A 17,337-nucleotide genomic window follows, 5' to 3' on the forward strand; every position below is an offset into this window, starting at 1 on the left:
TTGTAGAGTGCGCTGCGCCCCCTAGAAGCGGGCAGCGGCTCATTAAAATTTTGTAACGTGACCTGGCTGCGCGTCGCGACAGCCCTTGTTCTTCATTCTTTTATTCAGCAAATATGGATTATGCGCCTGCCTTGTATTCTGGGCTCTGGGAATCCACACATCATCGTTCCTGTGCCCGCAGCTCTCACATGGGTTTGGGGCCGCATATAGGATGACTTAAGAGGACCCTGGACGCCTCTTGAGTCACAGACATTGACTTAAAGATCAGGCTCCAAACCCACTTCCTAAACATACGCAGTGTCTCCCACCAGCCAGGCAAGGTGGCTCACCTCTGGAATCCCAGCACTTTGGGAAGCTGAAGTGGGAGGAGTGATTGAGCCCCAGAGGTCAAGACCAGCCTGGGTAACATAGCAAGACCCCGTCTCTACTTTAAAAAAGGAAAAAAGCAGCTCCCTCCATTGCCCCCCGTCACTTCCCTTTAAAGAGGACTTCCCATCCCATTCTTTCCCCAGCCTCCTCCCCACCTTTCATGGACGTTTCCTCTATGTCAGATTGTTCCAGGAAAGAGGTCCGGATCCAGATCCCAAGAGAGGGTTCTTGGATCTCGTGCAAGAAAGAATTCAGGGCAAGTCCACAGTGCAAAGCAAAAGCAAGTTTATTTAGAACGTAGATGAATAAAAGAATGGCTACTCCATGGACAGAGCAGCCCCGACGGCTGCTGGTTGCCCATGTTTATGGTGATTTCTTGATGATATGCTAAAACAAGGGGTGGATGATTCATACCTCCCCTTTTTAGACCATATAGGGTAACTTCTTGACGTTGCTGTGGCAATCGTTTATTTGTTTATTTATTTATCTTTTGAGAAAAAGTCTTGCTCTGTTGCCCAGGCTAGCGGGCAGTGGTACGATCTTGGCTCACTGCAACCTCCGCCTCCAGGATTCAAGTGATTCTCCTGCCTCAGCCTCCCAAGTACCTGTGATTACAGGCGCGTTCCACCATGCCTGGCTAATTTTTGTGTTTTTAGCACAGACAGGGTTTCACCATGTTGGCCAGGCTGGTCTCGAACTCCTGACCTCAAGTGTTCCATCCACCTCAGCCTCCCAAAGTGCTGGGATTACAGGTGTGAGCCCCCACGCCCAGCCTGCCATAGTATTTGTAAACCGTCATGGCTTTACATGGTGGGAGTGTAGCAGTGAGGACAACCACAGGTAATTCTTGTTGCCATCTTGGTCTCGGCTGGCTTCTTCACTGCAATCTGTTTCATCAGCAAGGTCTTTTTTTTTTTTTTTTTTTTTTTGAGACGGAGTCTCGCTCTGTCGCCCAGGCTGGAGTGCAGTGGCCGGATCTCAGCTCACTGCAAGCTCCGCCTCCCGGGTTTACGCCATTCTCCTGCCTCAGCCTCTCCAGCAGCTGGGACTACAGGCGCCCACCCCCTCGCCCGGCTAGATTTTTTTTCGTATTTTTTAGTAGAGACGGGGTTTCACCGGGTTAGCCAGGATGGTCTCCATCTCCTGACCTCGTGATCCGCCCGTCTCGGCCTCCCAAAGTGCTGGGATTACAGGCTTGAGCCACCGCGCCTGGCAGCAAGGTCTTTATGACCTGTATCTTGTGCCAAACTTCTGTTTTATCCTGTGACTCAATACGCCTTCATCGTCTGGGAATGCAACCCAGTAGGTCTCAGCCTTATTTTACCCAGTCCCTACTCAAAATGGAGTCACTCTGCTTCGAATGCCTCTAACAAGATGACTTGCTCACTAAATGCGGACCCATGAGAAAACAATGCCTAAGACTCCAGCCAGGCAAGGTGGCTCACCTCTGGAATCCCAGCACTTTGGGAAGCTGAAGTGGGAGGAGTGATTGAGCCCCGGAGGTCAAGACCAGCCTGGGTAATATAGCAAGACGCCGTCTCTACTTTAAAAAAGGAAAGACACAAGATTCCCGCCCTCACAGGGATCACCGTCTGATGGAACAGACAGACAGACAATAGATTAAAAAGGGTCATTTCAGGGCATGAGGAATGATCAGAATGTTAGGGAAACAGGAGCATAGGAGAGCCGGGTGACACCATTTTAAATCAACTCCATTTTTTTCTTTTTTTTTTGAGACAGAGTCTGCTTCTGTCACCCAGACTGTAGTGGAGTTGCGTGATCTCTGCTCACGGCAATCTTCGCCTCCCGGGTTCAAGTGATTCTCCTGCCTCAGCCTCCCAAGTAGCTGGGATTACAGGCACTCACCACCACATCTGGCTAATTTTTGTATTTTTAGTAGAGATGAGGTTTCGCCATTTTGGTCAGGCAGTTCTCGGACTCCTGACCTCAGGTGATCTGCCCACCTCTGCCTCCCAAAGGGCTGGGATTACAGGCATGAGCCACCACACCCGGCCACAAATCAATTCCATCTTAAAAGTAACAAGGCACATTCGTGGCCAGTCACGACCCAGGGTCATAAGATGTTTACAATTGAGAAAACATCTTACAAATGCCTGGGAGGACGCACTCCTACAACAATGGAAGGTCCAGAGGTCCTGATATCGTGCAGCAATATATGCTTTTACGATCGTTATAGTCGCCGGGCGCGGTGGCTCACGCCTGTAATCCCAGCACTTTGGGAGGCCAAGATGGTCGGATCACCTGAGGTCAGGAGTTTGAGACCAGCCTGGCCAACATGGCAAAAACCCAACTCTACTAAAAGTACAAAAATTAGCCAGGCGTGGGGCAGGCGCCTGTAATCCCAGCCACTCCGGAGGCTGAGGCAGGAGAATCGCTTGAACCCAGGAGGCGGAGGTTGCAGTGAGCCAACATCACACCACTGCACTCCACTGTGGGCAACAAGAGTGAGACTCTGTTTCAAAAAAAGAAGAAAGGGCCGGGCGCAGTAACTCACACCTGTAATCCCAGCACTTTGGGAGGCCAAGGCAGGCGGATTGCCTGAGTTCAGGAGATCGAGACCATCCTGGCTAACATGGTGAAACCCCATCTCTACTAAAAATACAAAAAATTAGCCGGGCATCGTGGCAGGCACCTGTAGTCCCAGCTACTCGGAGGCTAAGGCAGAAGAATGGCGTGAACCCGGGAGGCAGAGCTTGCAGTGAGCCGAGATCGCGCCACTGCACTCCAGCCTGGGGGACACAGCGAGACTCCACCTCAAAAAAAAAAAAAAAAAAAAAAATTAGCCAGGCACGGCGGTGAAGATCGGGAGTTCAAGACCAACCAGACCAACATGGATAAACCTCGTTTCTACTAAAAATACAAAATTAGCCAGGTGTGGTGGTGCATGCCTGTAATCCCAGCTACTTGGGAGGCTGAGGCAGGAGAATCACTTGAACCCGGGAGGCAGGGGTTGCAGTGAGTCGAAATTGCACCATTGCACTCCAGACTGGGCAACAAGAGCGAAACTCTGTCTCAAAATAAATAAATAAATAAATAAATAAATAAATAAATAAATAAAACCTGCTTTGCAAAAGTGGAAGGTTTAACAGACTTTATTTTATTTTATTTTATTTTTAGAAGGAGTCTCACTCTGTCATCCGGGCTGGAGTGCAGTGGCGCGATCTCCGCTCGCTGCAAGCTCCGCCTCCCAGGTTCACACCATTGCCCTGCCTCAGCCTCCTGAGTAGTTGGGACCACAGGTGCCCGCCACCACACCCGGCTAATTTTTTGTATTTTTTTAGTAGAGACGGGGTTTCACCGTGTTAGCCAGGATGGTCTCGATCTCCTGACCTCGTGATCCGCCTGTCTCGGCCTCCCAAAGTGCTGGGATTACAGGCTTGAGCCACCGCGCCCGGCCAACAGACTAAAAAGAAAGAAAAAGAACCCCTAATATTCTCTGCTCAGCTCATGGAAACATTCTGAAACTGGTCCAATTGTTCCATAGAACGAACACTTATGATTATTTGAATAAACATAGAAATGGATCCTCCCTAGTCTTAAAACTTGAAACTTAACATTTGTCTCATCTTGGTTCCTTCCTCAGGAAACTGACCATCAAGTAAGGAACCGAAACTCATCAGATCATCACATCCAGACAATGAGAGTCCAGACCCCATCATCCATCAAGATTACTTCCTTAACATCCTCCCTGAATTTGTTTTCTCCCATTCCCCAGCTATGTAAACTCCCCAATTTTAGTTGGTCAGGGAGACATATGGGACTTTACCACCCCTTCTCCTTGATTGCAGCCGCAGGATAAAGCCTTCCTCCCTGGCAATCCTTGTTGTCTCAGTGATTGGCTTTCTGTACAGACGGCAGCAAGACCTAGACCAGACAGCTGGCGTTTTCGTAGCTAATTCGATCTGATGAAATGAGGTGTTGCCCGATTCCAGAATTGCAAAGAAAACCCAATTAAGATCTCTGAACTATACAGGTTGCAGCATTTGTTTTGTTTTGAGAGGCAGTCTTACTCTGTTGCCCAGGCTGGAGTGCAGTGATGCGATCCAGCTCGCCACAACCTCCACCTCCTGAGTTCAAGCAATTCTCCTGCCTCAGCCTCCCAAGTCGCTGGGGCCACAGGCCTGTGCCACCACACCAGGCTCATTTTTGTATTTTTAATAGAGATGGGGTTTCACCATGTTGGCCAGGCTGGTCTCGAACTCCTGACCTCAAGTGATTCACCTGCCTCAGCTTCTCAAAGTGCTGGGATTACAGGCGTGAGCCACTATGCCTGGCCAAGGTTGCAGCTTTGTCTTTTGACCATGGATAGTGATGGAAAGGGGGCAATTGTAGGTGATGCTTGAGGGGCTTATGGCTGTTGTAACAAATAGCTACCAACTCAGTGTCTGAAAACAACACGCATTTGTTTTATGTATTTATATTTTTTTCTGAGACAGGGTCTTGCTCTGTCACCCAGGGTGGAGTGTGGTGCTGTGATCACAGTCACTGCAGCCTCAAGCTCCCAGGCTCAGAGATCCTCCCCTGTCAGCCTCCCGAGTGGCTGGGACTAAAAGTGCATGCCACCATGCCCAGCTACATTTTATTTATTTTTATTTTTTTTATTTTTTTTTTTTTGAGACGGAGTCTCGCTCTGTCGCCCAGGCTGGAGTGCAGTGGCCGGATCTCAGCTCACTGCAAGCTCCGCCTCCCGGGTTTACGCCATTCTCCTGCCTCAGCCTCCCGAGTACCAGCTACATTTTAAATTATTGTTTTGAGAGACAGGGTCTTGATAGGTTGCCACGGGTGGTCTAGTACTCCTGGGGTCAAGCGATCCTCCCACCTTGGCCTTCCAAAGTGTTGGGATTATTATTAAAAAAAAAAAAAAAGAAAGAAAGAGAAAAAGAAGGAAGTGAACCAACCTAACTGCTTATCTGAATGGATTCTTTTTTTCTTTTTTGAGATGGAGTCTCACTCTGTCACCCAGGCTGGAACGATGTGACGCGATCTTGGCTCACTACAACCTCCACCTCCTGGGTTCAAGCGATTCTCCTACCTCAGTCTCCCGAGTAGCTGGGACTACAGGCAGACACCAACATGCCTGGCTAATTTTTGTATTATTATTTTTAGTAGAGATGGGGTTTCACCATCTTAGCCAGGCTGGTCTTGAACTCCTGACCTTGTGATCCACCCGCCTTGGCCTCTCAAGTGCTGGGATTACAGGTGTGAGCCACCATGCCTGCCCCTGAATGGATTCTACTGTCCCACTCCAGATGGAACCCCCACCCTCCCAACCCTGGCATCCCCCAGCCCATGGTGTCCCCTGGTCTAGCCCTGACAGTATGGGAGTGGGGATTTGTGGTGTCTGTGTCCTTTGGTTTAGGGCTGAGTCCTCGCCGGATCTCATCTAATCGAAGGGAAGAATCTTCATTTCTTTATATTTTTTTTCCAACGGAGTCTTAGTCACTCTGTCGGCCAGGCTGGAGCGCAATGGCGCAATCTCAGTTCACTACAACCTCTGCCTCCCAGGTTCAAGCAATTCTTCTGCCTCAGCATCCCGAGTAGCTGGGATTATAGGCATCTGCCACCACGCCTGGCTAATTTTTGTATTTTCAGTAGAGACAGGGTTTCACTGTGGTGGCCAGGCTGGCCTTGAACTCCTGACCTCAAGTGATCCACCTGCCTCGGCCTCCCAAAGTGCTGAGATTACAGGCATGAGCCACCGTACCCAGCTGGAGTTTTCATTTCAACTATGATTTTTTTGTTTTTATTTTGAGACAGAGTCTCACTCTGTTGCCCAGGCTGGAGTGCAGTAGCGCAATCTCGGCTCACTGCAACCCCCGCCTCCCGGATTCAAGCAATTCTCCTGCCTCAGCCTCCTGAATAGCTCCTATTATGGGCACGTGCCACAACGCCCCGCTAATTTCTGTATTTTTAGTAGAGATGGGGTTTCACCATGTTGGTCAGGCTGGTCTCAAACTCCTGACCTCATGATCTGCCTGCCTCGGCCTCCCAAAGTGCTGGGATTACTGGTGTGAACCACCAGGCCTGGCCTCAACTATGATTTTTTTTTTTTTAAACAGGGTCTTGCTGTGTTGCCCAGGCATGAAGGCAATGGTGTGATCACAGCTCACTGCAGCCTTAACCTCCTGGACTCAAGCGATCCTCCCACCTCAGCCTCCCAAGTAGTTGGGACTGTGGGTGTGCCACATCACACCTTGCTAATTTATTTTATATTAATTTGTCAGAGACGGGGTCTCACTGTGTGGCCCGGGCTGGTGTCGAGCTCCTACCTCAGGCCACCCTCCCACCTTGGCTTCCTGATAACTGGGATGACAGGTGCGATCCACGGCGCCCAGCCCAACAACAATTCTTTTCTAATTAAACAATCAAAAATCTCTCACAGTGATGGTTCAGTAAGCCCCGCACCGTGGTAAAGGAGAAAGTAGTACATCTCCATTTCTCAGCTAGAGAAACTGAGGCTCAAAGGGAAAAGCTGGTCATCCGAGGTTGCCCAGCAGCTGAGAAGCAGCAAAGCAAGGACTCCAGCCCAGCGTGGGCAGAGCCCATCCACCCTCCAACAGGTGTCCCAGGGCTTAGGGTGGCGAGGACCCAGGTCGTGTCTGGAGGCAGCGGGAAGCCCTCACTACTTGCCCGGGCTCATCGGGGTACTGGCGGGGAGACTCCAGTCACTCAGCTCCCCATAGTCTGTGAGGTCCTGAGCCGCCACTTGGACGTAGTACCTGGCTCGGGGCCGCACAGCCCTGAGGATGAAGGACGTGGCTTCAATGGGCCCCACCTGAGGGAAGAGAGAGCGTCAGGTCACTAGAACGAGAAGATGGAGAGGGGCCACTGAGCACAGAACCACACCACGGACCCCGCAGTCCTCCCTGCCCGCTGCAGGCTCCAATCCAGGACGCTGGCCCCAGCTGTGCGGCCCCACTCCAAATAGCATCATGGGTTCCTCCCAATCCCGGCCTCTGTCTGTTTGGCCCCCAGAGCCACCTCTCTCACAAATCCTTCCCAGACCACACTAGCCCCTGCGGATATCTCACCCATGAGGGTCTTTGTTTGTCAGGACACCCTGATCCCTAGAATCCTCTTCTTTCTCCTCCTCGGGACTCAACCAGGACCTCTGGGATAGGACCCCATACCTCCCTTTACCCCTGGTCCCACTATATATATATATATATATATATATATTTTTTTTTTTTTTTTTTTTTTTTGAGACGGAGTCTTGCTCTGTCGCCTGGGCTGGAGTGCAGTGGCCGGATCTCAGCTCACTGCAAGCTCCGCCTCCCAGGTTTACGCCATTCTCCTGCCTCAGCCTCCCGAGTAGCTGGGACTACAGGCGCCCGCCACCTCGCCCGGCTAGTTTTTTGTATTTTTTAGCAGAGACGGGGTTTCACCGTGTTAGCCAGGATGGTCTCGATCTCCTGACCTCGTGATCCACCCGTCTCTGCCTCCCAAAGTGCTGGGATTGGTCCCACTATATTAACCATGGTTTTTGTTTTGTTTTGAGACAGAGTCTTACTTTGTTGCCCAGGCTGGAGCGCAGTGGGGCAATCTTGGCTTACTGCAACCTCTGCCTCTGGGCTCCAGCAATCCTCTCACGTCAGCCTCCCAGGTAGCTGGGATTACAGGCGCCTGCTGCCATGCCTGGCTAATTTTTGTTTGTTTGTTTTGAGATAGTCTCGCTCTGTCACCTAGGCTGGAGAACAGTGGCGCAATCTCAGCTTACTGCAAGCTCCGCCTCCTGGGTTCAAGTGATTCTCTCGCCTCAGCCTCTGAGTAGCTAGGATTACAGGTGCCCACCACCACACTCAGCTAATTTTTGTATTTTTAGAGTAAAGGTGAGATTTCACCATGTTGGTCAGGCTGGTCTCAAATTCCTGACCTCGTGATCCACCTGCCTCAGCCTCCCAAAGTACTGGGATTATAGGCATAAGCCACCGCGCCCAGCCCTTTTTTTTTTTTTTGAGACGGAGTCTTGCTCTGCCGCCCAGGCTGGAGTGCAGTGGCGTGATCTCGGCTCACTGCAACCTCTGCCTCCCGGGTTCACACCATTCTCTTGCCTCAGCCTCCGGAGTAGCTGAACTACAGGCGCCCACCACCACGCCCGGCGAATTTTTCATATTTTTAGTAAAGACGGGGTTTCACCGTGTTAGCCAGGATGGTTTCAATCTCCTGACCTCGTGATCCGCCCACCTCAACCTCCCAAAGTGCTGGGATTACAGGCATGAGCCACCATGCCTGGCCAACTTTTGTATTTTTAATACAGACAGGGTTTCTCTTGACCTCAAGTGATCTGCTTGCCTTGGCCTCCTAAAGTGCTGGGATTCCAGTCATGAGCCACCACACCCAGCCTCACCATGCTTTTAATTTAATTTAATTTATTTAAGCTGGTAGACAGAGTCTCTCTCTGTCATCCAGGCTGGAAGGCAGTGGTGCCAACGCGGCTCACTGCAGCCTCAATCTTCCAGGCCCAAGTGATCCTCCCGCCTCAGCCTCCTGAGTAACTGGGGGCACAGGTGTGTGTCACCACACCCACCTAATGTTTAAATTTTTTGTAGAGATGGGAGTCTCACTATGTTGCCCAGGCTGGTCTCCAACTCCTGGACTCAAGCAGTCCTCCCACCTTGGCCTCTCAAAGTGCTGGGATTACAGGTGTGAGCCACCCTGCCCGGCCAGAATTGTTCACTTTAAAATGGTTAATTTGGCCAGATGAAGTCCTCACACCTGTAGTCCCAGCACTTCGGGAGGCCCAGGCAGGCAGATCACCTGAACTCGTTGGTTTGAGACCAGCCTAGGCAACATGGCAAAATCCCATCTCTTCTGAAAATACAAATATTAGCTGGGTGTGGTGGCCTGTAGTCCCAGTTATTCGGGAGGCTGAGGCAGGAGAATCACTTTAACTTGGGAGGCGGAGGTTGCAGCGAGCTGAGATCACGCCACTGCACTCCAGTCCGGATGACAGAGCGAGACTTTGTCTCAATCAATCAATCCATCAATAAAGTGAACAATTTGGTGGCTCACGCCTGTAATCCCAGCACTTTGGGAGTCTGAGGCAGGCAGGCAGATCACCTGAGATCAGAAGTTTGAGACTAGCCTGGCCAACATGGTGAAACCCCATCTCTACTAAAAATACAAAAGTTAGCTGGGCGTGGTGGCACGTGCCTGTAATCCCAGCTACTGCGGACGCTGAGGCAGGAGCATCGCTTGAACCTGGGAGGCAGAGTTTGCAGTGAGCCGAGATTGTGCCACTGCCTGGGCGACAGAGCGAGACTCTGTCTCAAAACAATAACAAGAACAACAACAACAAAAGCGGGTGTGTAACTGCTTGTGCGAGCCCCTGCTTTCCATCCATTTAGTCAGAGGCCCAGGAATCAGATTGCCGGACTGCTTGTTTTTTTTTTTCCTGAGACGGAGTCTCGCTCTGTTGCCTAGGTTGGAGTGCAATGGCTGGATCTCAGCTCACTGCAAGCTCTGCCTCCCGTGTTTACGCCATTCTCCTGCCTCAGGCGCCCGCCACCATGCCCGGCTAGTTTTTTTGTCTTTTGTTAGTAGAGACGGGGTTTCACCGTGTTAGCCAGGATGGTCTCGATCTCCTGACCTCGTGATCTGCCCGTCTCGGCCTCCCAAAGTGCTGGGATTACAGGCGTGAGCCACCGCGCCGGCCTGGACTGCTCTTATTTAATGCACCTGGAATCCCAAGCTCTACGCGAGAGCCCAGCACACCTGCTGGTCTTGGTAGAAGCCATTCCCTCTGCCGGGCACCGCCCTTCCCGGCCTCCCCCTCATCCTCCTCACCTGGTGGAAGCGGGCAGCTCCCTGACGCTTGTAACGGATCCAGTACTTGAGTGAGAAGATCTCTGGGAAGGGCCAGGACCTGGGAGGTTCCCACTGCACCTGGAGCTGGCGCTCAGCCAGGGGGCTTAGGCGCACGCCTTCTGGGGGGTCAGGCTTGACTGACGAACAAGCAAGAAGCAGGGTTAGGGGTCAGTAAGTCCAGTCATTCATTCACTCACTCATTCATTCAACCAACCAACATATTATATATATTTATTTGGTTTAGTTGTTTTTTGTTTTTGAAACGGAGTCTCACTCTGTCACCCAGGCTGGAGTACAGTGGCACGATCTCAGCTCACTGCAACCTCTGGCTCCCAGGTTCAGGCGATTCTCCTGCCTCAGCCTCCCGAGTAGCTGTAAGCCACCATGCCTGACTCAGCCAATAAATATTTATTGAGAAACTGCGTGCCTGGGGCTGACACAGAGGGGACACAGCGGTGACCTGAACTGACCTACCCCCGTCCTCATGGAACTCATAATCCATCAGAGGGAAGGCAGGAAATAAGAAATCCGTAGGTCACACAGAATAGACGAGAAAGCTGGGGAGTGCAAGAATGGCAGTGGCCGTATTTTTTGTTTTGTGTGTTTTGAGATGGAGTCTCGCTCTCTCGCCCAGGCTGGAGTGCAGTGGCACGATCTCAGCTCACTGCAACCTCCGCCTCCCGGGTTCAAGTGATTCTCGTGCCTCAGCCCCCTGAGTAGCTGGGATTATAGGCACCTGCCACCACGCCCAGCTAATTCTTATATTTTTAGTAAAGGTAGGGTTTCACCATATTGGCCAGGACTGGTCTCAAACGACCTCAGGTGATCTGCCTGCCTCGGCCTCCCAAAGTGCTGGGATTACAAGTGTGAGCCCCTGGGCCTAGCCAGGGCTTGCAATTTGTAATAATCTACTCAGGAGAGGCCTCACTGAGGAGGTGATGTAGGCACAGAGACCCGAAGGAGGTGAGGGAATAAGTCATGGGGACAGGTGTTCCAGGTAGAGGACACCGCCCATCCAGAGGCCCTGAGGCAGAACCGTTCCTGGCATGTTGGAACATCGAGAAAGCCCATGTGGCTAGAGCAGAGTGAGCAAGGGGGACACAGGGAGGAGGGGAGGGCATGGAGGAGACAGGGCAGGTTGTCCAGGGTTTGGTGGGCAGTAGGAAGGACTTGGGCTTTGACCCCAAGGCGGGTGGGAGCCATGGAGGACTGTAGGCAGAGGGACAGGCCCTGACTTAGGTGCTCTCCGGCGCCCTCTGGTGGCTGCTATGGGAAGGACAGACTGTGGGGCCAGGGCTCAGGATGGAGGGGACTGGGCTGTCAATGATGGGGGTGCTCCACCTACTGGTAGAGGAGGGGGAAGAAGGAGTCAGATTTTTGCTGAAGTGTGAAGGTGCAGGTGCAGCCGCAGGACTGGAGGACAGGTGGGAAGTGAGGTGGGGTGGGGGGAGCTGGAAGGAGACGGCAGCCCCGCCCCCACCCCCACTGCTGCCCGCACTCACTGATGTGCTCCGCTATGAAAGGCACGAAGCTGCTGCTGGAGCCCCAGGGGTGGACGGCAGTGACATTGAGCACGTAGGGAGCCATGGAGAACAGCCGGACATCCGCGATGGTGCAGCTGGTGGACGCTGGCGTCTGCTGCAGGCAAGGCCAGCTGTGGCCCCGGGCAGCCATGCCGAACCTGCACAGGGTGGGGCTTGCTGAGCGTCTTGGCGAACGCCTGTGGCCTCAGCACCTCCTGCTGCCGGGCCTGACCCGGGACCCCAAGGAGAGGCAGGAACAGGAGAGGGCAGCGGATGGGCATCCCGGGGTCGGGTCCTAGTGGTGGCCGTGCCACCCTCCGAGGAGCGGGGCATGGGCCCCAACATCACAGTGCCCCGATGGCTCAGGTCGGGGATTACAACCCAAGCTAGATACTAGGGTCCTGGATTCTAAAGGTTTCTGGGATGTCAGCATTCATTCATTCATTCATTCATCCGTTCATTCATTCATTCATCCATTCGTTCATTCATTCATTCATGACAGGGTCTCCCTCTGGCGCCCAGGCTGGAGTGCAGTGGCAGGATCCTAGCTCATTATAGCCTTGAACTCCTGACTCAAGGGATCTTCCCTGTCTCAGCCTCCAGAGCGGTTGGGACTACAGGAGCAGCATCACCATTCCTGGCTAATTTTTACATTTTTTACTACAGACACGTGTCTCAGTATGTTGCCCAGGCTGGTCTCTAACTTCCGGGCTCAAGTGATCCTCCCACCTCGGCCTCCCAAGTAACTGGGACTACAGATGTGTGCCCCTACATCCAGCTAATTTTTTTGATTTTAAGTACAGACAGGATATTGCTATGTTGCCCAGGCTGATCTCAAACTCCTGGACTCAAGTGATCCTCTCACCTCAGCCTCCCGAGTAGCTGGGACTACAGGCAGGTACTAACATGCCCAGCTAATTTTTTTTTCTTTCTCTTTTCTTTTTTTTTTTAATTTTTGAGACGGAGTCTCATTCTGTCACCAGGCTGGAGTGCAGTGGCACGATCTCGGCTCACTGCAAGCTCCACCTCCTGTGTCAAGTGATTGTCCTCCCTGCTCCAGCCACCCGAGTAGCTGGGACTACAGGCGCCCGCCACCACACCTGGCTAAGTTTTTGTATTTTTAGTAGAGATGGGGTTTCACCGTGTTAGCCAGGATGGTCTCTAACTCCTGACCTCGTGATCCACCCACCTCGGCCTCCCAAAGTTCTGGGATTACAGGCATGAGCCACCATGCCCAGCTAATTTTAAAAATTGTTTGTAGAGACAGGATCTCACTATTTTGCCCAAGCTGGCCTCAAACTCCTGACCTCAAGTGATCCTCCCATACCAGCCTCCCAAAGTGCTGGGATTATAGGCATGTGCCACGGTGCCCAACCCAGGAAGTTTTTTTTTTTTTTTTTGAGATGGAGTCTCGCTCTGTTGCCCAGGCTGGAGTGCGATGGCGCCATCTCAGCTCACTGCAACCTCCGCCTCCTGAGTTCATGCAATTCTCCTGCCTCAGCCTCTGGAATAGCTGGGATTGCAGGCATAAGCCGCTGCACCTGACCAATTTTTAAAATTTTTCATAGAGATAGTGTCTCACTATGTTGCCCAAGCTGGTTTGAAACACCTGACCTCAAGCAATCCGCCCTCCTCAACCTCCCAAAGCGCTGGGATTACAGGCATGCACCACAGTGCCTGGCCCTGAAAGTATATTTCTATTTGGCAGGGCTGCCCTAGAATTCCATCGGCCTAGGGTTCAGGATGTCTGGGTCTCCAGTTTTCCTGACCCCAGGACTCTCAGGGCCAGAGTTCTAGGCTCTCCAGGAAGTCCAGTGTCCCCGAGGCCCCCTTCCAGGCTCTCCAACCTGTACGTGGCAATGAAGGATATGGGGCTGGTGGAGTTTGGAGCAGGCGGCAGGGTCCAGGAGCAATCCACAGCGACCGGGTACCGAGGGGCTCGGCATTGCACCCGGGGCAGTGTCAGAGCTGCTGGGGGCCCTGCAGGAAGACAGCAAGAGTGAGCTTCTGGTTTACCCCCAGATTGTCACAGCCCTCCTGTGCGCTGGGCTCCTGCCACGTTGCCAGCCAGTGCCAGGCACATGGTAGGTGCCTAATAAAGGCTTGTGGAATAAATAGGTACATGGACAAAAGGCGTCTGTCATCTTTCATCCCCAATGCAGTGCATCAAAGTGAGAACTATTAGCCCATTTGCCAGATAGGGAAGCTGAGGTTTAAGCATCTACAGAGAGGAACTTGGGTAAGAGGGAGAGGTTTTACTGTGTTCTCTCTTTTGTAATTTTTTTTTTTTTTTTTGAGACGGAGTCTCGCTCTGTGGCCCAGGCTGGAGTGCAGTGGCCGGATCTCAGTTCACTGCAAGCTCCGCCTCCCGGGTTTACGCCATTCTCCTGCCTCAGCCTCCCGAGTAGCTGGGACTACAGGCGCCCGCCACCTCGCCCGGCTAGTTTTTTGTATTTTTTAGTAGAGACGGGGTTTCACCGTGTTAGCCAGGATGGTCTCGATCTCCTGACCTCATGATCCGCCCGTCTCGGCCTCCCAAAGTGCTGGGATTACAGGCATGTACTGCCATGCTAGGCTAATTTTTGTATTTTTAGTAGAGATGGAGTTTCACCATGTTGGCCAGGCTGGTCTCAAACTCCTGACCTCAGGTGATCCACCTGCCTTGGTCTCCCAAAGTGCAGGGATTACAGGTGTGAGCCACCAAACCCAGCCTATAAATTATTATTATTATTATTATTATTATTATTTTGGAGACAAGGTATCCCACTCTGTCACCCAGGCTGGAGTGCAGTGGCACAATCATAGCTCACTGCAGCCTCCAATTCCTGGGCTCAAGCGATCCTCCCACCTCAGCCTCCCAAGTAGCTGGGACTACAGGCACGTGCCACCACAGCTAGCTAATTTTTTAATTTTTTGTACAGATTGGTGGGGGCCAGTCTCACTATGTTGCCCAGGCTGGTCTCGAATTCCTGGCCTCACGTGATCCTCACGCCTTGGCCTCCCAAAGTGCTGGAATTATAGGCATGAGCCACCATGCCCTGTTGTAACCATTTTGTCTTCAAGGACTTGGAAATGTTCTCTAGTGCAAAATGAATGTCGGCCGGGTGCGGTGGCTCACATCTGTAATCCCAGCAGTTTGGGAGCCCGAGGAGGGTGGATCACCTGAGGTCAGGAGTTAGAGACCAGCCTGGCAAACATGGTAAAGCCCCGTCTCTACTAAAAATACAAAAAGTAGCTGGGTGTGGTGGCAGGCTGTAGTCCCAGCTACTTGAGAGACTGAGGGAGGAGAATCTCGCTTGAACCCAGGAGGTGGAGGTTGCAGTGAGCTGAGATGGTGCCACTGTACTCCAGCCTGGACAACAGAGACTCCGTCTCAAAAAATAGAAACCTGGTCGGGCGCGGTGGCTCACGCGGGTAATCCCAGCACTTTGGGAGGCCGAGGCAGGTGGATCACGAGGTCAGGAGATCGAGACCATCCTGGCGAACACGGTGAAACCCCGTCTCTACTAAAAATGCAAAAAATTAGCTGGGCGTGGCGGCGGGGGCCTGTAGTTCCAGCTACTCGGGAGGCTGAGGGAGGAGAATCTCACTTGAACCCAGGAGGTGGAGGTTGCAGTGAGCCGAGATGGTGCCACTGTACTCCAGCCTGGGCGACAGAGACTCCGTCTCGAAAAACAGAAACCAGAAGAAACAAAATGAATGACTATGACTTGAATTCGTATTTATGTCTGTGCAGCTCTATGGATACCTCTAAGCTGTGACTGCCAGTCCCTATCACCCACAAGGTGACATGCTTCCACCCCTAACGTGGCACTGCCTCTCTGTGCCTCAGTTCCTCCATCTGTACAATGGGAGGGTAACCCCATCCCACCAGTGGGCACACAGGAGGCCTGTGAGTTCCCACCTCAGACATGATCCGAGGCCAGCCCACGCGTCATGTCCGTCTGCCCGGGTCCCCCAGGCCCCCCAGGGACCCCACATACCTTTCCTTCCACTGCAGGGCAGGCAGCCAGCCCAGAGGACAAGGGCCAGGAGAAGCTGCGAGGTCATGGCTGCGGCCAGCTCTGCTCTCAGGAGCGGGGGTGGGAACGTCATGGGAGACTTGAGAGGGGTGGTGGTGAGGACTTGGGACCTGCCCAGGGGAAAGCCCAGTCCAGGGTCAAGGCCCCCCTTCGACTTCCTTCAGGTCTGACTCACTGGCCGGGCTCCTAGGGAGATGAATTAGGGTGCGGAGGAGCCCCAGCCCCCTGGGGAGTGCAGGCCACCCCTGCGCGGAAGGCCCCGAGGGTGGGGGCAGGGGGAGGAGGCTGTGAAAGGGAGAAGTGGAGACCTGCTGGCTTTTCCCAGCACAGCGTGTCCTGCTGGCCTTCCTTCCGCTGCCCTGCAGTCGGGGAAACCCCAGGCAGGCAGGCAGGCAGGGGCTCAGGGACGTGGAGGGAGACAGAGGCAGACACTGGAGAGGGAGGCAGAGAGACAGAGAAGACAGGAGGAGGACACTGAGATAGAGCGACGGGGAGATGACAGAGACAGACACAGAGGGAGACAGATGAGAGAGGCAGAGAGAGACGAAAGGAGGACACAGAGGTAGAGGGATAGAGAGACAGGGAGATGACAGAGACAGAGACAGAGAGACAGGGGATGCCAAAGACAGAGACACAGAGAGAGACACAGATGAGAGAGGCAGAGAGACACAGATGAGAAGAGGACACAGGCAGAGAGACAGGGAGATGACAGAGACAGAGAGAGACAGGGAGATGACAGAGACAAAGACACAGAGATGAGAGAGACAGAGAGAGAGATGAGAGGAGGAGGACAGAGAGAGAGAGAGAGACAGGGAGATGATGGAAACAGAAAGAGACACACAGAGAGCAGACAGAGGAAGACAGACAGAGGGACAGAGATGAGCGAGGAAGACAGAGAGATGAGAGACAGAGATGGGAAGAGTCAGAGACAGAGAGACAGAGATGAGAGAGTAGGATAGACAGAGATAGAGAGATGGTGGGGTGCAGTGGCTCACGGCTGTAATCCCAGCACCTTGGGAGGCTGAGGCGGATGGATCACCTGAGGTTGGGAGTTCGAGACCAGCCTGACCAACATGGTGAAACCCTGTCTCTACTAAAAATACAAAAATTAGCTGGGCGTGGTGGCAGGTGCCTGTAAGCTCAGCTACTCTGGAGGCTGAGGAAGGAGAATCACTTGAACCTGGGAGGCAGAGGTTGCAGTGAACCAAGTTTACACCACTGCACTCTGGCTTGGGTGACACAGCAAGACTCCGTCTTAAAAACAACAACAAAAAAGACAGACTGATGGGGAGATGACAGAGACAGAGAAAGAGAGACAAAAGAGAGACAGAAACAAGAGAGGAAGACAGAACTAGAGATACGGGGAGATGAGAGACACAGAGAGAGAGAGATAAGAGAAGACAGAGGCCCGGGTGCAGTGGCTCATGCCTCTAATCCCAGCACTTTGGGAGGCTGAGGCGGGTGGATCACAAGGTCAGAAGTTTGAGACCCGCCTGGCCAATATGGTGAAACCTCGTCTCTACTAAAAATACAAAAATTAGCTGGGTATGGTTGTGCGCACCTGTAATCCCACCTACTTGGGAGGCTGAGGCAGA

The 17,337-nt window shown here is 52.6% G+C and overlaps 1 protein-coding gene across 1 annotated transcript; it reads right to left on the reverse strand.

The window, feature by feature from the left end:
• Positions 1-5,629: 5,629 nt before the first annotated feature.
• EBI3 (Epstein-Barr virus induced 3) lies at positions 5,630-16,082 on the reverse strand. The gene is made up of 5 exons (XM_007994847.3): positions 15,704-16,082; positions 13,568-13,700; positions 11,700-11,878; positions 10,177-10,334; positions 5,630-7,165 (listed from the first exon to the last, which is right to left on the reverse strand). The coding sequence occupies exons 1-5, from the start codon at positions 15,813-15,815 to the stop codon at positions 7,013-7,015; spliced, it is 735 nt and encodes a 244-aa protein (XP_007993038.3). The 5' UTR covers positions 15,816-16,082; the 3' UTR covers positions 5,630-7,012.
• Between the last annotated feature and the right edge of the window lie 1,255 nt (positions 16,083-17,337).

Source organism: Chlorocebus sabaeus, chromosome 6, assembly GCF_047675955.1.
Source record: "Chlorocebus sabaeus isolate Y175 chromosome 6, mChlSab1.0.hap1, whole genome shotgun sequence".
Classification (NCBI taxonomy): Eukaryota; Metazoa; Chordata; class Mammalia; order Primates; family Cercopithecidae; genus Chlorocebus; species Chlorocebus sabaeus.